The sequence below is a fragment of the Serinus canaria genome, chromosome 1A (genome assembly GCF_022539315.1).
Source record: "Serinus canaria isolate serCan28SL12 chromosome 1A, serCan2020, whole genome shotgun sequence".
In the NCBI taxonomy this organism is placed as follows: domain Eukaryota; kingdom Metazoa; phylum Chordata; class Aves; order Passeriformes; family Fringillidae; genus Serinus; species Serinus canaria.
The window spans coordinates 53,540,548-53,564,866 of NC_066314.1; the positions used below are offsets into that span (position 1 = coordinate 53,540,548).

At 39.9% G+C, this 24,319-nt stretch overlaps 1 protein-coding gene across 4 annotated transcripts in view; it reads left to right on the plus strand.

Annotated features, from left to right (window-relative positions):
- LOC103819550 (fatty acyl-CoA reductase 1-like) overlaps positions 1 to 24,319 on the plus strand; it is a 121,666-nt gene that overhangs the window by 37,262 nt on the left and 60,085 nt on the right. For 3 of the 4 annotated variants that reach the window (XM_018918533.3, XM_018918530.2, XM_030238126.2), the window contains exon 2: positions 22,035 to 22,260. In XM_018918533.3, coding sequence (XP_018774078.1) covers positions 22,072 to 22,260 — 189 coding nt within the window. In that variant the 5' untranslated portion in view covers positions 22,035 to 22,071. Of the gene's footprint in view, positions 1 to 5,992; positions 6,110 to 22,034; positions 22,261 to 24,319 lie in introns of those variants that run through there. The other variant, XM_009094068.4, reaches the window with a different exon arrangement.

Sequence of the window (24,319 nt, forward strand, 5' to 3'; positions counted from 1 at the left end):
CCTTTAACAGTGCTGAACGTAAATGGACATACCTTCCCTTATTCATTAACTGTACTTTTATGTGAGAAAGTCAGAGGGTGAAAGTCAAAAGCTGCAGGGTTGTATGAAATAACTCACTTAGCAGCAAAGATACATTTCATACATTTTAATGTAAATTAATTCAAATCTACCATAGCTATTCAGGCAGTTATATTATGGTATCATTTCTCTACAGTCTTCAGAAAAGAATCCAAGAATTCTAAGTTTTAGCCATGCAGGCTTCCCACTTTACAGGGCTTTTAAATGTTAGGTCTTTTCTGGTTTGATTTAATGAAGAAAAGTAGAAAAGGCCAGGTCAGGTGGATGACCCAGGAAGCATCATTCCATTGAAAGTCCTTTACAGCTGCCTCTGAGAATGCTCTAGGGAAGCAGCAGATCCTCTGTATTTCTTTAAGAAATAAATTTCAGAGCTAAGGGAAAAAGCACTCCAGGGAGAAGGAAAGAGATCTGCAGAAAAGGAGAAAAAGAGCAACACAAGCATCATGGAAAGCAAGTGATGAAGACAAGTAATAAATATTTCACAAAACAATGACAACATTTATTTATCTTTTGGTGGTCAGGAAAATATTTTTCCTTAAGAATTTCTCAAGACACCCTCTCAAAAAACAACTTCCTGACCAATACCTTTTTGCTTATGTTTTGTTCACACACCAGAACATCTTCAATTAAACATTTTCTTTTATTTATATGATATTTGAAACACTCATTCATCTGTAATAATTTCTCTGCTCTAGGTGCTGATTTATTTCTTACTTTTTGTACTCTTTTCACTTTTTGGCCCTTTTTGGGGCTAGTGTCAGTAACAGTAAAGTAGTATTATGTAGTCACTGCTCTTGCATCTGAGACCTCAAAGTTAAGGGCCAAATACTTCTTGCTCCTCATATTTTCAGTGGGCAGAAAGAGGGGTGTCCAACAAGGGGAATCGGAGTCTCTTTCGGTTGTTTTTTTGCTTTTTTTTAACTTGCGCTGTCCACATTACTGACCTAGAGTGACAGCAGCAGCCAGCAGGAGCAGCCCTTGGCTGTGCATGGAACACAGCTGCTGTTCATCCCAGCTTCCCACAGAAATTTTCTTGGAAATATCACTGGAGTAGTAAGATTATGTTTGGGGTTTTCATTCTGATAAAAGAACACTTCAGAAAGGTGTAAAAATCTGCTCCCAGGGTAAAAGGAGTAAAATAAGCCAGCTCACAGGCTGTGGCTTCTAGAAAGCAGAGACAAAGCCTTTTTTTCTGAATCAGTCTCCCTGCTTGGACACTCCCTGGTTTTAGTCATTCAGGAGCTATTTGGAGGCTTTCCCAATGTGGGAAAGATAAAAATATTTGGGTTTGGTTGTCATTAAGCAGACAGCATTCCCTCAATGAAAAGGAATTTTTTCCTGAGGAGCAGGTTGAGGCAGGTGACTTGAGACATCTCAGGAAAGCCTTTCTGGCCAAAATAATTATTGGGCTCCATAGTAATCTATTGTTCAAAACCAGAAATTGTTATACTCAGAATTCAGGTATTTGATTAGTGCACACACACACCAAAAAAAAGCCCATAGAGAAGTTGCATAACTCTGTGAAACTCAGTGGTTTTGTAAGTTTTTTTTTTTCTTTCTGAATAGAGTTCTTTATTTATCTTGGAAAAATTAACTATCTGGAAAAATTATCTGTATTTATGTCTGTCTATAATGTCTAAGTTGTTTTTGCCTAAGCTACAGGATTGTTTGTATTGAGTTTTATTTTTTATTCTCATCTTCATTAGTGCTAATGAAGGCTGTTTTAAGGCCTGTATTTGGAGATATTTGCCAGATGCCAGCATACCATTTACAGCAAGCAGAACTGAATGCCGGCTCTGGAAGTTTCTTTCTCCTCGCCCATCCTGAAGATGGTCTTGACATATGTCTGTTATTGTCCTTGGGTCTGCTCTCAGTCTCCATGGCATTCCCAAAATACCAGATTGTTTACTTCCAGTGACATCAACAAATTCATTCTGGTCCCTTGGATGCTTTGCAACCAGTGCAATCGTCCTGTAGCAGGGTAACAGTTTTCTCCATCAGATTCCTCTATGAGACACAGACACCTGAGCAGTCTAGAGTGCAGACTTACAAATTTATATTTTCTACGCAGATGTAGCAGAAATTAAGAGAATTTCCTCTACTGAAGTTACAGTTTCTATCCAGATACCTGTGAATGGACATCAGGATTTACGTAATTTACAGCAAAAAAAGAACTAACTGATGGAACCCTGGTTTTCTCACATCCCATGCGTCTGTGTTTGGCATTTTTGCAAATAATGACTTATTCTCTTCTAAGTAGGCAAAACCAGCTGTTACTTCATCAGATTTTTTTCAAAGGTTTAATTATACGGGAGTATAGGATGTGATTTGCCCCAGTGCATAAACAAAGGGAAGGAGAAGGGAAAATGGAGAAAAAACAAAATAGTGATAAGTAGAAAAAGACCTAATTATATACTATTTAAAGTGTTGTATTTTAAATATAGAGATTTCCATGTGGAGTTGATCTAAAGCAGCTTGAAAAATGGGGAGACTCATTTGACCTTCAAGTTGCAGGAAAGCTGAAGTGGTTTTAAAAAAGCTTGTGAAGGTTTGGTTGGTTGGGTTTTTGCTTTTACTTCCAAGGTGAAGACTTTTACCTTAATCTCTTTGCTGTTCTGCCTGTGTAACTGGTGATATCCCACTCTGACAGAGTGGGTTTTATGAGCAGCCTAAGACAATTTTTACTTTCTACATAGGCAGTCCAAAGAAATTAAGGATTCACAGAAGGTAATAAAATGAAGTCCACCTTTGTGGCATGATGGTGAGGAGCAGGGATGGCTGAGAAAAAAGCAGATGCTGCTCTGTGGTGAACAGTCAGGAGAAGCCCCTAAGCTGCTGAAATATGAAATGAAGATGAATCTGTTTAGGCAAAGGCATTGTGATGCTTCCCTGTGAGGGAGGACTGCAATTCTGTGCCTCATCTCGCTGTGATAAAGTCAGCAAATAAAGTCAGCAAATCTGTGAGAGTTTTTAAAGGACAGCTTAAACAAAAAGATTTGACTGGGAACGATAGATGTGAAACAGTTTAATAGTAGAAGACATAACAAACTCTGATTGAGAAGAAATGAGGAGGAGGAATAACCAGAGCAGATTTAAAACTTGGTGTTTCCTTCGCTCAGGGAATTCTCCTTAACTTCAGCATTTATCTTTATCTTGGATAGGAATTTTAAAAAAAAATCTCACTTCTGTGCTGGGATGGAGGGTTATGACAAATCTTGTTTCTCAAAAAGATGGTGTGGGGTTTTTTTTAACGACCAATTTTGACATTTTCTCTTCCCCCGCCACTTTGAATGAGTCCTGGGAATGGCAACTCAGAGATGTCTCTGAATTGATTGCTGTTGAGCTGGGGTCACTGACCAAGCATTTTGCCCTCATGAGTGATACTGATGCACCTCGTGCTCTGCATCCTGAGGACACTGGCAGAGTGGAGGAACAACAGCACATGCCAGGATTTTGCATGAGGGTGTCTGTGTTGGGAGATACAGCCTGTCAAGAGGCGCAGCTGATAGTGATAATAGATGCAGGTTGTGACAAAGGGGGAATAGTTGTCACGTTGTGTGTAAGAAAAGGAGGATGGTGGAGTGTGCTCTCAAAGGGAAACTATGACACATCTGCTGTTCTGGGTAGAAAAGGGAAAGTAAAATACATTGTTTCTGGAAGCTTATTGAGATGACAAGTAGGTTCTATAATGAGAGAGAAAAGCAGGAATTTTATGCAACCCTTTGTAAAGGTTATGTTTAATTCATCTTTGCCATGAAGATCTCCAGATCAGCAGGTGTGCTTCATCCATTGGCTGTACAATAGCCATCAGCTGTTATTCTGCAACAAATACTTCTGTGAAAGAGGTATTTATTCATGTGAAATAGTATTTAATTGGGATGCTTTTTATGTAATTTTACAGGGAGGAAAGGCCTCCATAGGAGCTCACACAAATTTCTCACTTCATTGAGAGTCTCTAAAACACCTGCCCTAGTAGTCACAATATTACGGGGGGGGAAAACTCCAATTAGCTCATTTCAGGTGTCATGCTACAAAGATAATCAAACTATTACTTGATTAGTTTTTAGCGTGTGGGCTAAAGTGACTCCAGCAAGGGAAATGGAAGTTTTCAGTAGGTAGGGAATAATGAAGTGCAGGAAGCTCAGGGCTGGTACCTCAATCCACAGCTGTGTTTGGGTGGTCCAGCATTCCAGCAGATCTCGGAAGCCTCCTTGGAAACAAGGGCCCTTTGCTGGGTCTTGGAACGAGGAGGTTCCTTGCGCTGGTGCCAACAGAGAAGAGACACAGGGTAGAGAAGATCTTTCTTTTCAAGGGGTTGTGTGCCCTTTTCTTCCATCTTCCTCCCTACAACGCCCTGGGAGTCAAGGGAGGCTGGTTTTGGTAGGAGGTGAAAAGCTGCTCAGTCTTTTTGCTTAGGATTTTGCTTTAAGGTCTTTACAGTAACAGCAGCAAGCTGCTCTTGTATGTCTTGACTGTGTCAATATTGTCCTTTGTTAGTGGGAGGGCAAGTTGCATGAGTAAAACATTCTTTTTTTTACTTGGACTTTACAATGCTTTTCAAGAAAATATGTTGGATACAGCTGAGATAAGTATATTCTCTATGGGGAGAGAAAGGAATTTGTGTTTTTATCCTGGGTTTTTTCTGCTTTCTTGCTGAACTGAATGAATTTGCTCTAAGATAAAGCATAGGGAAAACTTACAGCCTGAGATCTGTTTGCTCTGATATGTGGAGAAGAACATGAAAGCATTAGGCTATTTCAGTGAAAGCAAAGATAAAATAAACTATGGAGTAAAGGGGCTGTTTTTCCTAGGCATTAGGAAAGGAGTGTCAAATTGTTTTAAGAGATTATAATGTGTCCACAGTAGTTCTGTTCTCACAGGCTGAAACCTGAGCTATGCTGGAGTTGTTCTGTGATAAAGTGACTTACCTTTCAATTCAGCTGAAATTCAAAAATGCTAAACCTATTGTGGAAAGAGCAGGGTATGTCTTCTAGAAATAGCTGTCAAACAGAAAGCTCACCTGGCTATAGTGTGAACTTGTCTGTAGATGTTGCAATTCTTTTTGTGTGTTTTGTGGTGCATCATGACTACATGGTGTGCCCTGATTGCATGTGTCCTTAGAGCTGTTTTATTTCCTAATAACTAATGGCTTCTACTGCAGACCTCCCAGTACCTCCCTTACAGCAAACAGAAAGGAGGGGCTAGCTGATCCCCACACTATGCAATAAAAAACCTGAGAGTTTTGCTGACTTTCTGGACTAAACTAAGTGCTTGCAGATAAAGTTTGGAGACAGCTGATTTTTTCAGGTGAGTCATGTTCCTAAATCCTTGTCCTGTAAGTGATACTAGAACTCCTCTTCAATGTTGGGATGGGATTTTCCCTTTTAACTGATCCTTCTCCACTACCAGCTGTTACCCTCTCATAGAAGGGATGGATTTAGGCTGATGGTAGCTATCAGGGATTTCTTTATTGCTTCTTGCTTTGTGGCCATAGAGGATCTGGTCCTACCGTGTTTCCCAGTTCAGAAGACGAAACTGCAGGTTGGACTTAAAGGTCTTTTCCATGCTAAACAAAGTTATGATTCTATAAATAAGGGGAAAGAAAAGGAAGAATTTGAAAGAGAATTAGCAGAGTATTGGCAAAACATCCACAAGGAGATGGAGAGATAGTCTGAAATTGTTTGAGGCATCATGCAAATCCTGGGGAAAGTTGCTGTAACTGTTATAATTGTCAAACAGTAACACTGGAGTACTTGCAGAAAAAAGGTGCATGAAATGTTCCTGCTGGAAGGCCAGCGTTTCACTGTGGGAAAGCTTTGGCAATGATACAGGACCAGCAAATACTTGTTCTTTCCTGTTCCTGCCTCTCATCCCACTGCTGCTTCGCAACACCCTCAGCAGTGCTGACACAGCTCTTTCCCAAGCCACACCATAAACCAGTCCAGTGTATTTGTTTAATTCACAACATGATCCCACGAGATTTATTCCTTCCATGTAAAGGGACGAGAAAAACATGGCCTGGTTGCTAAAGGTAAGAATTTCTAGAAAACCTTAAAGCTACTGCCAACCTCTCTGTTTAAGCATAGTGCGCTTTGGGTTTCATAAAAGAGAGCAGCAGAGGATTGGGATGAGTTTCCTCTGTTAATTCACTGCACTGATTGTCTTAGGCTTGTTGTCAGACCTGAAGAATATTGAAATTAAGGCTTATGAATGTACACATTTAATAAATTAATTGGCCCAGGCTCTGTCTCAGAGTTAAGCTACAGGTAGTCTAAATCTGGAAGACTCAACCTGCTATAAGAAAATTATTTCTATAGTGTAAAGATGATCTAAGAATTTCATTGTCACCTGTGAGCATCACTGCTTTTATGGAGTGTTTGGCACCTGGCAAGCCTGATGTCCCACAGCCAGCTGGGAAGCCTGGCAGTGCAAAGGTGTCTATTACGTACTCTTCCTTGAGTTCATAATTTGACTTCTTGGTCATAGATAATAGTTTTCATCTTCTATCACTGTTTCTAAGATTATCTACTTGTTCTGTGAAAAACTTACATTAAGTTCTTTCTGTTCTGCTAAACACTGTGACTTTCTAACCTGAATTTGAATGCTGAAGTTTACTGAAGGACTTGAAAAATCTACAAAAATGCCTGACTTTAAATTGTAGGAAATGGATCATCCAGACTCCTTAGAGTCAATCTATTTATATTCTTTCAAATTGGGGTACACAGGACAGGATCACTCTATGCATTTTTTTTTTCAGCCCCTCAGTTTGTATGTCTTGACAGCAACCATTTTATCCATTGTTTCTAGGAGATTGCAGCTAGATAAAATAATTCCTGAGTAAGTATCATCTAAACAAGATTTTTTCTCCCCCAGCACAAATCACCTACCATCTTCTTCCTGTATCTATGCTTAAACTTCCTTCTATCAAAAGGCTCACACTGCATTCCCAGACATTATTTTTTTCCCTTCTGGTCATTAAGGATTGTCTTGCAGGACATCTCTGCCATTCAGTTGTTAAAATCCAGGTTTCTTGGTGTGTGTTCAGTTGTGGCAAAAGCTATGATGGATGTGGTGGCAATCTCCCAAAACCTACACTGGAATCCAGTGCAAATTACGGCCATCTTGGTGCACTGCTTACTGTGGCTTCAAACACCTTTCAGATAAAACAGGCATACTTGGGTTCTACTGTTTCTCTGACTGCCACCTTTTTTCTCTTCTCATCGTGTTGGAAAAGGGTCAAGAAAGAGAACTAGCAACAAATTTAGCAGAGGATCTCTGTAGGCTGTGAGCACTCAGCCAGGAAAAATCAAATAGGCTGAGTTTCAGGCTGTTGTGTACTGGCGGGGGGGGGGGGGGGGGGGGGGGGGGGGTGGGAGGGAGGGAGGGAAATATGTTGTTCCTAAAATAGCATTTTGTCCTGCAGAGATTTCAAGAACTAAAATTTTGAGCAGAGTGAAACACCTCTCCTGCTTTATTTTTTTCTTTGCTCTCATGACAACAGAGAAGTTGCTTTATGCTATTAAACTGTAGAAAAAATATTGTTGCTGCTACCATATACTAACACCTACTGCTTTCCTAAGAGGTGTAGTTGAGTGAGAGCTCTCATCTATGTGCAGATTTTATGTATCTGTATTGCACCACTAATCCTGCCTTGAAGACTGCTCTGTCAAGGTCAGTGTATGTTTTGGCTATTAATAACAAAACTTTTTGTGTCTTTCTTGTGGCAAGCCTAGTGGGGTTACATACTACTTTTTACATCCTTGCCCAACTGAGCTGTGTATTTTGGCAGCAACTTTCCAGCCTGGCAATCTGTGTGTACCTCATGTCACCCCTTCCTAATAGGACTCTTATCTGGACCTAAGATTAGCAGGACGAAATCCAAGATGAGGGATAGCCAACAAAAGTCAGAAGGCTTGGAGAATGCAGACAATTAATTCAGTTGGTGACACCAGCACGAGCCTTTTGGCTACTGTTCAGAGGAGCAGGGATTTGTTAAAGTTGCTTCACCAAGTCACTTAATGTTTATTTTCACAGCATTTCCAGGATTTGGGCTGAGGACAGACTGATACTGTCATTGCAGAGATCCAGGGAGTTAAGAGACCTTGCTTAAGATGCAGATCTTTTGTATTTTTTTTGGCACAAATTAATTAAGAGAGGGAGATGTGGCTTGTTCTGAGTATCAAAGTTTAAAATACACAGAACAGAGAGGTTTAAGATAGAATGTGTCTGCTTTGCGCGTCTTCTTGTGATGGGGCTAGTGCTTCAGAACTAGTACCACTTGCTTGGTATTTCTGTCTTCAGACTGTGGGCTTTGTCTCCAAGATCATGAGGTCATACAAAAGTTAAAGAGAGCATCATTTCTTGGAAAAAAAATTACTTAGAAAAATTGAGTAGTAAGTTATTTTTTCTCAAATGATATGGATAAATTCTTCCCTTTAGATGGATCCTAAATACCTTCACTTTAACACATAGCAATTTTCTGTCCCTGCAAGAATAGAAAAGGCTTAAAAAAGAGAATAATCAGAAAGCATATTTATTTTGGTACCTCTCTGTGGTCCATGAAGCTATACTAATATACCAACTTTGTGTGGTCCTGTGAGTTTTCAGGGCATGCACATACTAGTCCCTCTAGAGGCACTACCATCAGATAGGCTGCAGGAATTGACATTGGATTGTTCCATGGGATTGGGCTTCCTGAGGCCTCTGAAGTCAGCACACATACCTCATTTTTTCAAGTTTAAAATTATCTCAAAATTTAAACTGAGTTTACTTGACTAGGACCATGTGGGATTCCTTAGAAATTAGAAGGATTTCTTTATTTTATTTATCCTTTATTTTATAGATCAGGCTAGGATAAGATTCAGGGGTGGGGTGGCCAGCAGCAAACTTTGTGGATACTTTTCTTTATCAGATGATTAAGATATTGTTAAATATATTAAAAAGTAATTAAAAAACTTTATTCTCTATAAGAACAATGCAGAGCTTCTTAAGGCTGAGAAGGAAGTTTGTGATTAAGACAAACCTGTACACTAACTTGAATCTGGCACTGATTACAACAGGATTATTCAAGTACTTTAAACTTAATTCAGACTTTTTTCATATGTTTAGAACCAAATCATTATTGAATTTCTTCTTTTGATCCCTGCTTGAATTTCAGTGCACAGTATTAGATGACGGTGGTACAGTCTGACCATCCTTTTCTGATGCTGCACTTATGTTTTATTCAGTGCTGGTTTTTTTTGACTTCTGTAAATGTGCCTTGTCATCTCTCATCAGCTTGTCTTCTAAATATTGGAGAAGGGGGGAAGAAAAGAATTGGTCCCTTTATGTGCAAAAGGAGGAAAAGTTTTTACTGTGCCAGTGTGTGCCAGGCAAGAGGCATTTTCTATTGGCATTTTATTGTCTTTTCTTTCTGTAGAAGTGTGTTTCAAAGGCTCCCAGTGCTGCAAAGTTCTCTACTGCCTCATTATTCAGAGTTGCTGATGTGAAGAGGAAAAGTTCCTTAATGCAGCTTTCACTTACTCCAGGGAATTCTCTTTAGTTTCTTCTTCCTGCTCTTTTCACTTTATCTGAAGAGTAAATGTTTGTGTTTCTTGGAGAACTTAGGGCAGAAAAATCTGCAGGCTGTGATGCCTGTTTACCACAGAAACCAAGGAGATTTTAGAGGTGTGTTTTCCTTGCAGTTTGTGAGAAAATCTAATTTGGAAGGATATGATTTTGGTCTTCTAGTTTGGCTTCATCCACCTATAGTTATCATTTCCCTCCTGAATCCACAATTTTTTCTTTTTGCTCTTGAGTGAGAGGAGTAACTGCATTGCAAAAAAAAAAAAAAAAAAAAAAAATACCCCACAAAAAAATCTAGCAGCAAACCAGAACCCAGCAAAAATCAAAACAACAACAACAAAATAGTTCTTAAAATTAGGGTGTGTGGTTGATAATGATAAAGTTGTAATACTGTAACAACAACTTTGATGAAATCAATGTATCTTGTATCTTACAGTATATATGGTCTTTCTTGCTGTTATGCTCTTTGGCTAGTGAAATGGATGTTGATTCTGATCCCTGTTGTAATGTGACCTAACCAATCTCATGGAATTAAACACAACTCTCCAAAGCACCAGGAAGACGTTTGGTTGGCACTGCATCCTTAATTCATTACCAGCCCCTTAAATGGCTGTGTTTCTGATAATGGGAGTAATAAAATACATGTTTACGTTGTTTGTTTGGGGTATTTCAGAGATCATTAATTATGGCCTATAAAACAAGGATCGCACAAATAAAGTACTGCATTTACAAAAGCATTTTTAGCAGCAGGAGGGAGGGATAAACTGTGTTACTGGTGAAAGATTTTATGAAAAGGTTCTCAGTCGAATGAGTTCTGTATACTCCTAGCTGAGTGTCAAATAAGGGAAGAGCTGATGATTAGAAAAAGAAATTTTAATACATTTAGAATACATTGCAAATAACACCATGGTTTCTGTGTTTTGTTGATACCTTCTTTAGAATCTGTCAAAAATTTTTAAAATCTGTCATAAAATGTTGTGGCAGTGGCTGTCAGATGCCAAGAATTGAGAGGCTCTAGGTCCATTTCCTAGTGAACTATGTCCTGCTTGACCAAAGCCTGCTTTGATCAGCACCCGTGCTAGCAGACTGTGTTGCCAGCTATCTACAGCAGGCCTGTTGGCAAATTCCCTGAGAAAGGTGAATATTCCAGAGCATGTAAAGAGACCCTTTTAGGTAGTTTTTCATTTTGTTCATCTATTGGTTTCAGTGTTGAGGAAATTGTTTTCTGGAAGAGCTCCTTTTCTACTTCATCCATGTTGCAGATTGCCAGGTTATCTCCCAGGAATAGTTTGGCTTTGTGTGTTTAGAGATCTCAGAACTACTTGAAGTTTGAAGCTGGGGTGGGTAATTCTGGGTGTAGCGCGATGAGATCTCTTGGATTGGCACTCCCAGTTCACTGTAAGGTGCCTCCTGGTAGAAGCTGAATGGAAAGTTCTTCCCAAACACCCTGACTCAGATACTAATCACAGAGTCCTTCAAACTCTCCTCTTTGCTGGTCTCTTTATTTTCTTTTTTTTTTTTTTTTAAAGGTACATTTCGCAGTCGCAGCGTCCAAGACATGTTCACCCTGTCCATGCTCAGTGGGTTTCCTTCAGTTTTCCGCTTTGATCAAACAGTGCTTTGCTCTGGAAATCCTAGCAGCTACCTTGGAGCTTTCCATTAACACCTGGCTTGCTTTCATATGGCCACTAAGGTTCTGGCTTAGTTGGGATGCTTCTGTATTCCTTGTCAGAGTTTCCAGAGAAGAAGGCCTGCATGCTGTGCTTGAGAGCCCAATGAAAAACAAAACTTGCAAACTCTTAGGATAATATTTGCTGTTGAAAGGAGCTGAAGTGAAACCAGTAGTTTCGCTGGACATGTCATCTCTTAAGCTTTCATTCCCTGGCCCTGAGCTATCCCACATCCTTAGGAGGAGCAGCAGGGATCATCTGTGCGTGTAACTCCATGGTTCTCTTGCTAGAAGCACTAGATCAAGGATTAAAGAGGTTGGGAGTGCATCCAGACAGGGGCAGTCAGACAAAGCAGTGGGAAAAGGCTACTCAGAGTGGTGAGGTGTAGTGGGAGGCAGAAATATGCAAAATTTGGGATGTGCCTTGTATCTCACTGGCTCATATCTTAAGAACTTGTACACTTTCTAATTCTTCTACATTATACATATAAAGTCTAATTTTTTTGCTGCTGCCTTTTTCTTACTCTCTCTCCAGAAGCCCCCATCGCTATACCAGTGTCTCCATTGCCCCTTCCCAGCACTCCAACTCTGGATCCTTGTAGGAGAAAGCAGCTTCCTAGATTCTCCTCACTGTGATTTCTTGCTTTTCCAAAGGGGGGAATGAGGTGTTCTTCAGTTTATCATATCTGCACAGTGGGAGTCATTACAAAGCAACAACAAGGCTGGACCTGCCTCAGGTCTGTTACTGAAGCTGCCCTAGTCTCTGCGCTTTGTGCTGCCTCGTTATTCCACTGCCAGGGACTCCAACAGCAAATCCGTCAGTGTGTTGGGGTTCTGATTTCAGTAGTACCTGAACTGCCTTCAACAAAACGGGATATAGGGAATTACTGGAGAGCTGGTCTCAGGTGCTGATTTCCCAGCTTGCTGTAGAATAAGCCAGCAAGCAGTGTGCAATAACCAGTGTAGAATTCCCTGTGGACTTCTTGGAATTAAATAGGCTATGGTCGCACTTCTTCCCCACTCAGGGGTCAGTCCTGCTCTGGACAGAACAACTTTGCCAGATGCCATCAAATGCTCAAAGCCTGAAAGATAGAGAAATGTTGGGAAAACAAAAAAACAAAAAAAAAAAAAAAAAAAACCAAAACAAAAAAAAAAAAAAAAAAACCACCCCAAAAAAGCGCCTTTTGTTTGTATTTAGCCTAAGGTTTGAGTCAATGATAAGGGAAAAGGCAAAGCTGTGCTCTTTCCATTGATAATGTTCTCTTTCAGGTCAGTTAAAAAAACCCCAACATGCATGTATCTTAAATCTTTGGGTTTGAAAGTATATGTCTATATATATGCTTTGCTATGAAATTAATTGTATAGATTCTCACATTAATCTGGTCATCCTTTTAAAACTCTTCTGGTGGGAAATATTTCAAGCATTTTTGTCTTTCAGCTCCAAGACAAGAGTAGGTTTCTAGACTGTACTTCTTAATAAAACCCCAATATACAACTACTCAGACTGCTGAGCTTGACTTCCTGGTGGAAAGAAAAATAATTACAGTTACTTACTTAAGTTTAAATCTGTGTCTGAACACAGCAGGTGATTTTTTCCATTCTGTTAGATCTGAGATCCAAGGTATGAAACATCATTTTGGCTTGCTGTTGCAGGACTTCTTAGTGCAGTCACCTGCAGCTGTCTTGCTTTCTTTCAGCTTGTATTATTCAGCCAATTATTAATTATTTTACATTTGTCTTGAAGCTTAATACAAAGAAAAATACACATTTATAGTGATAGATCTGCACCGGAATACAAAGCAACTTGCCTTTTCTATTTACATCTTCCACTGGACATAGCTGTGGGAAAAAAGTTGTAAAAATAGAAAGTTATGTCAATTAGATAAATGTACGGTCATTAGGAGGGTCATCATTTTGACTGCGTTCCTGTACATTGTACTCAGTTTCTTTTGTTGGTTTCTGCAGGGTTTTTTTAATGTTTTCTAATGAAAGCATAGAAATTCAGTTTCAGTTGATTTCATTAAGACTTTGGAGCTTTGTGCTTGGGTATTTACCTGACAGGAGTGCTGGATGGAGTGACAGTAGAAAAAGTCTTAGGAAGGCAGTCTCTCCATCATTCCATGGCATAAATTACTAGATTACTTACTAGATAATGATCAGTGATATTGGTTTACTTGTATCAATATTGCTGGTGACTCTAAATCTTGAGTGAAGACTTCTTTATATCATGGCAGTGCCTTTGTGAAGAATGTGGTTGCTGTAATCACATTAGTATTTGCACTGCTGTTGTCAATCACCACTGCATTTCCATTTGTTACAGAAATGAAGGCAGTTTTTAGGCCCCCAGTCCTTTTTGGGGCCATTATGGGGTAGTTTTCCATGAGTGCGGGAATGTGGAAATTGCTGGGGAGGTAGCAATCCGGTAGCTGCTGTCCTTCAGAGCAGCTGTGCTAGTGGGACTTTTCCAAAAGTGGGGCTTGACAAAAAAAACACTGAAACACCTTAGCCACTGATTATCCTCAAATTGTATGTGAGTATTCTTAAATTGGCTCAGCCACAGAATCATTTAGGTTGAAAAAGACCTTAAAGATCACTGGAGAGACTGACTGGAGGGTGTTGCTGGCTGCAGAGCTCAATGTGTCTCTGCAGTGTGCGAGTGGGCAGTGACCCCACCCCTGTGCTGGGCTGAGCCCCCAGCGTGGGCAGCAGGGGAAGAGAAAGGGGGATTCTGCCCCTCTGTCGTGCTCAGGTGAGACCTCCCCTGCAGAGCTGCCTCCAGCCCTGGGCCCAGCGAAGGACAGGGAGCTGCTGTAGCCAGTGCAGAACAGCCACCAAGATGATCAGAGGCATGGAGCAGCTCTGCTGTGAGGAAAGGCTGAGAGAATTGGGATTCTTTAGCCTGGAGAAGAGAAGGCTCTGGAGTGACCTTAAAGCTGCTTTACAGTACATGAAGGGGGCCTATAAGAAGCCTGGAGGGGGACTTTTCATGTGGGTAGATAGTAACAAGGGGAAATGGCCTTAGGCTGATAGAGAGTAGGTTTAGATGGGATATTAGCAAGAAATTGATGTCTATGAGGGTGGTTGGTAATCATTTCAGGGAAAAAAAATCACAAATGTCATAAATGCTGGTGCTGTCTTTTTTGATGGGGGACAAGGACGAGTAGTGGAAAAGGACAGAAAATCTTTGTTAATATGTTAGCTACTGGATGGTTATAAGAACTTATCAAATGAGATGTCTAAAATAAAATAAATTTGCCAGACAAGCCTGTTATCCTGACCTCACTTTGACCTCCCTTGTGCAGTAATGAGGTGAAGAATGATTGGTGTGCAGTGGGTATGGCAGGGATTTTGATTTAGGGTTTTGGGACAGGACTGCTAATGATAGAGATCCTAGGAGAAATAGCAAGAGGAAAATAGCTGTGTGAAGTGTGAATTGGGGAAATGATATGGGAACGGATTGCCTGCAGAAAAGCTCTGGTGTAGGATTTCTGCCTTGAATTATGCTGAGGCAAAGCAAAAACCCCCTTGTAGTTCTGATCTATACTTTGATCCTGTAACCTGTTCAATGGCTTTGCAACAACTAGCTTAAAAAAAAAAAAAAGATGGGGGGAGAGTGAATACATATGCTGGACTATGTGTTGCAGAAAGGAGCCTGCAGAAGCTGCACCTTTGAAGTCTCTGGTAGCTGCTGTTCTTACCAGGTGGATAATTAAATGGGGTTGAGGCAGAATACATTGATATTTGGGCTACTGGAAAATATTTGTTCTTTAAAATCATACATGACACATGTAGGTATGTCCTCAATGTCATTGCCTCATCTCAGCTCTAAAATGTTTGCAGGCCTGGTTTCCTTAATTTTGGACAATAAAACATAGTGAGACTGAGTGAGACTAAACAGGTTTCACTAAAAAATCAAGAGGCTCCTCCTGCATTGTGTTCCATCAGTGGCCCTTCTCTTTTCTTCTTTTTTCCTCTCTTCATGGTGGTCAAACACTTTGTACTACTTGGGGAGGGTCAGAACATCTGTGATGCTGTGTAAGTAATGCTTAAAGCTGGAAGTTTCAGCTTTTGCCCATATCTGTCCTGGGGGCAGGTCTTTCACCCAGCAGCCACAATTCCCAGAAGTTTCCATGTCTGTCTGCCTGTCATGTAGCATTCAGCAGTTTGCAGGATCTGGCTGTGCATGCTGCTTGTTGTCTCCAGCTCTTAATTATGCTGTCACACTTCTGTGTCGCTTTAGATTTAACTGCTGTAAATTATAATGGGTTGCAAAACTGGTGTGGTTTTTCAAGGCATGAAGGGTTTCTGGGAGAAATTAGTTTCTCCTTGCGTGTTGCTACTTGGGGATGCTGTTACGGATGTGAATTGCTAGTGTTAGCAAACAAAAAATGATTTGAAATGTGTTAGCTGGAGAAAAGTGATTTAACCTTCAGACTTCTAACAACAACATTTATATTTGGTGTAAATTGCTTGAAGCAAAATCTCTTTTGCAAAGAAGATTATCATGAGGAGTTCAGTCTGGCTGTAAATGTGCCCATCTTAGAATCACAGGCTTTTATTTCTTTATACTGAATTAGCTTCTATAGTGCCTGTACAAAGGGTGGATTATGACCTTCCTTTTAATTCTGTAGCTAAATGAGAGGAGTTTTATCTTTGTTGTTGGTGTTAGGTGATAATAAATAACTGTGGAAGTTAAACAAACTGTAAGGAACTTTTAATTTTTCTGTAGAACGGCCATTTTATCATCCTCTTTGCTTTATCTTCTGTCACTAATAAAATCTCCCTGGCTTCGTAGGCTACACAAATCTTTCTGGGCCTAAAGACCTTTGGAAATGCATTATGTAACTTCAGTGCTCCTTGCTGGTACTTTCTGCTTGTTTGTGTCAGCAGTGCTGTTGTCACAAATGGTGTGCAGTGTTGAAATACAGCCATTTTCTGCACTGATTCATTGTTGCTTCTTACTGAAAATGCAGGAAATATTTTAAATCTAAAGGCTCAAATCTAAGTAAATTCACGTTAACCCTTGTTGAAACATTGGTCATTACACTGGAACTTCTGTGGTTGTCATTTTGGCCCAGAAAATAAAATCAAAGGAGCAGAGTGACCTTTTTCTGCTGTTACTGAGGAGTCAGGAGTTAAGTCAATATGATGTAAAACAAGTCACTATTTCAGCTATTTCTAGCATGCATGATGTGTATTTATTTTCTGATGATTAAACAAGCAATAAATGCTTTCAGGCAAAAAACATGTATTGGAAATAATTTCTTTTATGTATTATAATTACTTGCCTACTTTGGAGAGTCTCTGTAATACAACCTGAGACAAAATGTAAAAGAGAAAATAATTTTATGAAGATGTATTATTCAGATATCCCCAGTGTTCAGTCCATTTAAAACTCATAAAATAATTAATAGACTGACAAAGTAAATTGAGGAGACAGAAATAGTCTGTGACCACTTTATATCGCTTTTTCTGACCTCAGCTATACAAGTTCTCTGAAGCAACAGGAATTTTTCTTTCTCTGCGTGTTCCAGGTTGATTATAACTGTTCTAAAATCCTGATTAAAGAAAACTGTCTTATGTATGATTGGATATTTTCACCCAAGATGAAAAATTTATTTTCAGAAAGTGGCCAAAAATTATTTTGTCTTAAAAGACTCTTGCTGTCTGTAGCTTTTTTCCAAAACCTATTGCTTGTCATTAAGTGTAATTTTGGTTGAAGCTGGTTCATTACATTGACTATGATGTCTGAAAGACTTGTCTGAAGAAGCTGATCCTCTTCTTCATGGAAATTACATCCCTGCATAAAATTGTGCAAGAAAAAGGTCATCAAAACTAGTCTAAATACAAGGAGATGTCAGAGAGACCATTTTTGAATCTGGATGTACATTTATAAGGCATATGGTCCTTTGCTCTTGCACAAAACTATTTATTTTCTTTTAATTTATGCAGTTGAGTTGAAAAGACAAATATCTCAACATATAAGCTTCTGAAATGGCTGCTGTCCTGTTTGAACAGGGCAGTGATCCAAACCATACTGAAATATTCACCTCTTCCAGGTCACCTCCATTCCACATCCTCCCTTTTGCTGCCCCTCCTTGACCGCCTGCAGCCGTCGGGCTGCCATGGGCAGTGGCAGTGGCAGCGTTCAGTGAGCTTCAGGTCCACATTTCCTTTACCACTCCTCTGGCTCTGGTAGCAGCTGACTCTGCATCACACCATTGCAATCTGGATGCAGATTTGGCATCACCAAAATACCATGAAGATAATGACATAGAGTAGTTGAATGAAAGATGAGGACATAGAGTTGTTGTTCTGTTAAATATCAGCTCGGTTGTGCCTGTTCTTGGTGGGGGAAGCTCTTCTGTGCTGCTCAGCTTAGGATACGAGGGTTGTCTTTTGCAGGAGGGAAGTATTAGGTTGGTAGGATTAGGATTCCCACCTTTCCCTTTGCTTGTCCTTTGGCACAAGATCGTGGCTTTGTTTGTAACACAGCACTGTGGCTTGTCCTTCTGTTTGATCCGGAGGAGACTGAGAGGCAGCAGTACTCTCAGAACATCTTGTGCACTTCTGTCTGCGGAGGTGCTCATTGGGATTCCTGGCTCAGTGGGATTCCTGGCTGTGGGTTTTTCATGCTTTGGCTGGAGATGAGTCAGCATCAGAGAGATTTGTGCTGCTGCAAAGATGCTACACTCAGTAATTCAGGTGGCATCAGAGATTATTTTCTTGCTCCAATTAGTGCCTAAAGCATCTGAGTTGCCTGTATATATACTTACTTGAACTGGGCTTCAGGAAGCTCTTGCATGGGCTTTTCTCCACAATTCAGTGGCTTTCTCACCTCCAGTCAAATTTGGAAGAGCCAGGAACCTCAGCTTATGAAATATCCTTCCTATCCTATCCTTCCTATCCTTCATCCTATTTTTATCCGTCTTTACCTCACTAAGGGTTGTCTCTCTGCAACTTCTGACCATAGTTCAAGTAGTTCTACCAGGCACTTAATGCCTTGTAGTTTAATTGACTGGAAAATAGTCAGAACTCAGTATTGGCTATTTATCCCTTAAGATGAAAGGCCAAGTACAACCTTCTGCAAGAAACAATTTGAGTATAAAAAGCCAAAAAGGCATGCATGTAGTTCTCTCTGGTTTGAAGTAGACCTCCAAAGGGTCAGGTTAGCAGGCATTACTTGGGTCACACCCTTTGACCTCAGAAATCCTCTGGTTCCTTAAAATCTCCATACTTCAGTACTTTCTTTACAAAGGCCAATTAAAATCAATAAAAACAGAAAACAAATCAATCACACTCTTAAAAATATAAAAAAATCCAAAATAGTTGTACAAAATAAAAAATTCAAGATTAAGTTGAAAGGAAAATATTTTAGCAATCCTGAATATAAACTGGAATCTGCCTTTGAACCTGGAATGTGATAAAAGCCTCTTTAAATTTGCTTGACCAGTGGAGATTCAGGGATCTGTCTAAACATATCAAATTGCAGCATTCTGGCTTTTGTGTCATGATCTCAAAACATGAATTTGTTTGTGTGCATTAAACAAATCCACATATTTTCTTTCCTGATAATTAACATGGCATCAGATAGGTGCAAGATTTTTATAATTTCTTCTGAAGCTCATTTAGTAAATAGAAAAATGAATGTACTGCAGAGAGACATGAATCTGCTCCCATAACAGGCAAACACCATCTCTTCTCATTCTTTGTGGCTTTTTATTGTGGATGAGGCTGAGTAACTGGATCCAACTCTGAAATTTGCCCTACTAACTCTATGCTGCCTAACTTGGACTGCTTTATTATGGAAAATAGAAAGGATGGGGTTTTTCTTCCCTTTTCTTTTAACCCTAGGAGGATAAGCCAGTAATCAATAGTAACAGCAGGTTGCCTTGAAAGTTTGTTTTTTCAGTGGCTAGGTTTGGTACTTTCATTTTCATCAAACAGGAATGGCTTGGGAGATGAAATTTTTGGGGTTTTTTTTGTACTTGGACATTCAAAATGGTCCCATACTAGATGGAGAAGACCTGTCAGTTATGTGCATGTAGTCCTTGTCAGAAATGCTTAGTAAAACATGGCTGCATGGTTAATTATAGGGACACTTCAAAGTAGGGTGATTTATTTACTTTACTATTCTAGCAGGCATTGAACATCTGGCCAGAACAAATGAAGCCCTTTTTAGATAACTGAAGCAGGGAACCCAAATGAAACAACATAATAAATTGATGTCCACACGTGGAAGTCATTCACAGTAATTTGTGCAGTAGTCTACTCTCAGAATCTCTGCTGGTCAGAGTGACCACGAGATACGTACAAGTCTCTTTTCCAGCCTGGTGCTCAAAGGAGTCAGAGCTCTTCAGTTCTCAGTCTCAAGGTTGTTTATTGTATCTTATCTATAAAAGTTTTTCTCCTGTCCAGCCGAGGTCCACTCAGCAAGACAGTCCAAGGCACTCTGCCTGCCCCTCAGGGTGGTGTTGTCTTTTTATACTAAAAACTACAATGTTTACGATTACTTTCCAATACCTATCATCTATGTTAGACAGTGAGCTTCTACTCTAAACCAGTCTAAAAGTGCCAACATCACCCAGAAGATGGAGGCTAGGAAGAAGGAGAAAGGCTGGGCACACCCAGATTCCTCCATCTTGCCCCCTGAACCCCCATTCTAAAAACCCCAAAATTGCCCTGTGATAAATTCACTGTCATTCTACTTAAACTGTTTTGGCTTGTAATCCTTCATATAAAGGTTGGTAATTTTTTTTCTAAGGGCTAAATCAAAGGCACAGGGGTCTTGGGCTCTGTGTCAAGGTCTCTGAGCCCCCTGGGCAGGGTCTCAAGCCCTCCAGGGCAGCTAGAGGAATTTCCTGGGTTCCCACAGTCTACAACTCTTAAGGCAAAGCAGCAGTACTTAGTAATGGAGGTTGGAAATACCCTCTACTTCTGAACTTTGGGAAGGAGAGTAACTCCTCTGGTAACCTCAAAGTTTGTGGTGTTAAGTACTCTATAATTGTTCCGTTGTTTGTGCAGATATGATCTTCTGGCTACGAATTCAATTTGTAGCTGGAAGTGGTCCTTATATTTTGTCTTTTTGTTTCCTGTTGTTCACTGGGATTGGTATGGCTTCTAGTGACTAAGGACTTCTCTCCTTCATTTTTCTACATTGCAGGCCATGTGTCATGCCAAGTTTCTGAGATCTTTTGCCTTCATCTGGCTAAACTACAACCTTCTTCTGGCCCTATGCATTTTTCACGTGCTCCCAGGCCCTGCAAGTTCCTGCCTTCCAGTATGAGTTAGTTTTTCTGAACCGGAACAAGACATGACATTTTGTTATAAGTCAATTATCCAATAGTTTTAACCTGTTGATTTAACTTCCCAGGTGGCCAGCTCTTTAATAAGGACAGGTTTTTAATAGGCCTAGATGAGCCTTCTGTATTCATCTAAGTTATAATCTTGATGACATCTGAAAGTAGGCTAATAATCAAATTCACTGAGCCAGAATACCCACAGCTATTAGTTTGTAAAATAATGTTCCTGAGAGGTTATTCTGCTTGACCCACTTTCTAAACTGGATTCTACACCTGATGATTTCTCATGGATAAAGAAATTTGGGATTTTCATTTCTTTGATGCTGAGCGCTGTGGTCCCGGGCAACACTGGGAAAGAAGAGTAATATTTTGTTTGGCTTGACTCCCTAGTTCGTGTCTCTGGAATTTCTGCTAGAGGAGTTATTCTGGGATACTTGAAGATCGTTGTTCTGGTTCTTGAATATGTGATTGGCAGCAATCTACTATTCTTGTTTCTTTTTGTTTTAAATTCAGTAGGCTTTTTTCAAAACATTTACTGGTATTTTTCATGAGCCTTTTATTTTCAGTGTGTGTTTTGTGCTTGCTGTGGTCTACCCCGCTTCAAAGATGGCTGTTTTGCCTCTATTAGACTAATAGGGGAAGAAGGGCTTTTCTAAGAGGATTCAGTCCAGCTTTGTTTGCATTTAATCAACTTAAGAGTTTGAATCAGGATGGCTGGGAACATTCACGCCTGAAACTATTGCATCTAATTAAAACATTTAACTGTGTCATGTGGGAGCCTGGTCCATATCAGTAGATCTCCAAAGAGAAGCCTATCATGTCTACACTCCTTAGAGTGAACTGGGATGAATTCTGGCCATAACAGCTCATGAAGGGTTGTGACCTGCACATGGTATTGCAGTTGTGCAGAGCAGTGTCACTGCTCTGTCTTCCATGACGAAGAGCTTTCTTCATGGTGTTATTCCAAGCCAAGGCAACAGGAAAAAACTGAGCATGTTGATGAGTGATGGCTGATAAGGAATGCTGTTGGCGCAGTAGAATTGAAGTGGAAAACACAGCAGTGTTTGTGAGGGAATTCCTCTCTCCTTTGTCTTGTAGGAGTAGCTGTGTATCTTTATGGCTGCTACTTCACAGTAGCAGATAAACACTGTTCAGCACTGCAGTGAGCATCTCCTGCTGGGAGCCTTGGACAGCACAAGCTGTGTTTGACCTCTGTGTGCAGCTGTGGTGTCACGTGGAGGATAAGGCTGAGCTTGATTTTTTTTAAGCTTCTCAGATTTTTGTAGTTTATTTTCACAAAAAAGCCTTTTTTTAAAAAATTGTTTTTAAAATTGCCACTGACTGAACTAATTTGAGTTTACCTAGGTGACTGAAAAGGTAATCCCAAAAGCCTTCAAAGCTTTATTTCTGCATTTTCTCAGGTACCTGCTGCAGGAAGGGACAGAACAAAAAAGCGCCATGTCTTCAGTCTCAGCTTATTACAATGGGAAGACCGTACTTATCACAGGAGCTACAGGTTTCATGGGCAAAGTACTGGTGGAAAAACTTTTGCGCTCCAGCCCTGAAGTAAAAGCAGTTTATATTCTTGTCAGGCCAAAGGCTGGACAGTCAATGCAAGAGAGAGTGGCCAACATGTTGAAATGTAAGGTAAGTTCATATGGTTTATTCTGGAATCTAATCTGAAATCCATTTAGCTGGGCTTCTGTTTTACTCAGTTCATGAGGAGCAAAATGCTGACTTCTGCTGTAACAGTTGTGTATTTTTCCTGTGTTTAAAACAGCCAAAAGAATTGTACATGAACAAACCTGGATATGTCTGATTTTGATGGCTGCCACAGCATTTTACACTGTAACGATGTAATCTTTTTACTTCCTGTTTTGCATGGCCTCCACCTGTGTGTCTTGATCCTGTTTAGTTTGCCATCCCAGTGAAAAAATCTATAGTGACAAGAAGGGTGTCAAAGCCCTTTGCTGTATTTAATGTAAACATTTGTAAGGAGACACTGACTTGGCCTGAGGCTCTCAAGATTCTCAAGATCCTCTGGATCTTAAGCCAGTGGGTGAGGTTGTGAACTTGCTCAGACTCCTCCATCTATGATAAATGCCAGAGTTCAAGCTCATGCCTAGTGCTAGTGTGAATTTGTACATAGCTGATGTGAAATGAGAGGAAGGGACAGATCTGGCCCTAGCAGGCAAGGAATTACTAGGAATTAACCTAAGAAATGTCAACATATCTTTTGAAGTATTGGTCTAAATGTTTGAACAAAACTTGACTGGAAGAATCCTTCTCCCTCTGCAGAAGTTAGAAGTAAAATAGGTGACTTCAAGCCAAGTAGGTCTGGCAGAAGACATGTTTTTTCCTTTTAATGTTTTGAGGCATTAGGCTAGGAAAATCTTATGTATTTCCAAGAACAGAGTTAGTTTGGTTTTGGTGTGTTTTTAACAGAGGGTAGATTGTTTTCATATTCAGGAAAATTTGTAAGTAATGTAAAAGGAAGCAGTCACATTAGTTACTTTTTGCAAGTCTGTCATTGAATGATTTAGGTTGGAAAAGATCCTCAAGGTCTTTGAGTCCAAAGTCCGCCCCCAGCTTTCATCACAGTGGATGATGTGAAAAAATCCCAAGTGTGGTGTGGTTTTGCCTTTTGTGTTTTAAAACACTTGAGGAAATTATAAACCTAGGTATTTATCAAGACTTCTGTGAGGGCTATTTGCATTTTATGTATAAATGCTGCTGGCTTATCTTTTCAGTTGGGCAGCAGAACTTGGACATATTATTAGCTCTAGGTGGGGTTCCCTAGTAGCTCTTTTATTGTTGCAGCTGTATTAGATGTACCCATTTTTCTTCCTAGCTTGTTGCAGCTGTTTTAGACTTGCCAACAGCAAACAGGACATGATAACCTCTGCTTGAACCTTTGGCAGCCTGCTCCAGTGTGTTTCAAATGAAGAAAAGAGCTATAAGTTAGGCTGCTGCAGCCTTGGGAAGAAAAAAACTTTCACAAGTCATCCAGGTGCTCTTAGGAAGAAGGTGTCTTTCTGATGCTGATAATTTTAAAATTAATTTTAATTACATTTTAAAAACCCTTGCCGAAGGCAGCAACCCTAGTCCTCAAAGGTGTTTGTCATGTACAAATGTCGACACCCTTGGAGATTTTTTTTTCCTAAAAATGAAACTGTTAATTCCACTAGATGTTAATTTAATGACAAACAAAGACGGCAGGAAGTATTATTCTTAATGTTTTTGTAGGTCTTTTCTAGTTGCTCACAATCTAGAGACTGCCCTTTCTTTTACTGTTCTGGTTTGCATGCTCCAGTTCAAGAAATCCCTGAGGTATATAACAAATAAAAATGCAGCAAAACTTTGTTCCAAGTTTTCAGACAACATTTGCATGTGAAGTTTCTGTTCACGATCTCTGATGAGATCTATTGGAGTAAGTACAGGAAGCTTCAGAATAAAATCCTTTCTCTTTATTTATGTGTGTTATTTATGTGTACCTTTATAATTTCTAAACTCTAATGAATAATTACTCCTTTTCCCCACAAACTACTGATTTAATGCAGAATAGTATTTGTATTTGGGTTTAGGAGAACGTACTTTATTTCTTCTTTCATATCCCACCCTGTGTAATCTTCTCTACTGTCCCATGACACATTCCTTTTGCAAGTAACTCCTTCTTGTACATTTAGCTTTGACCGAGTATTGGCTT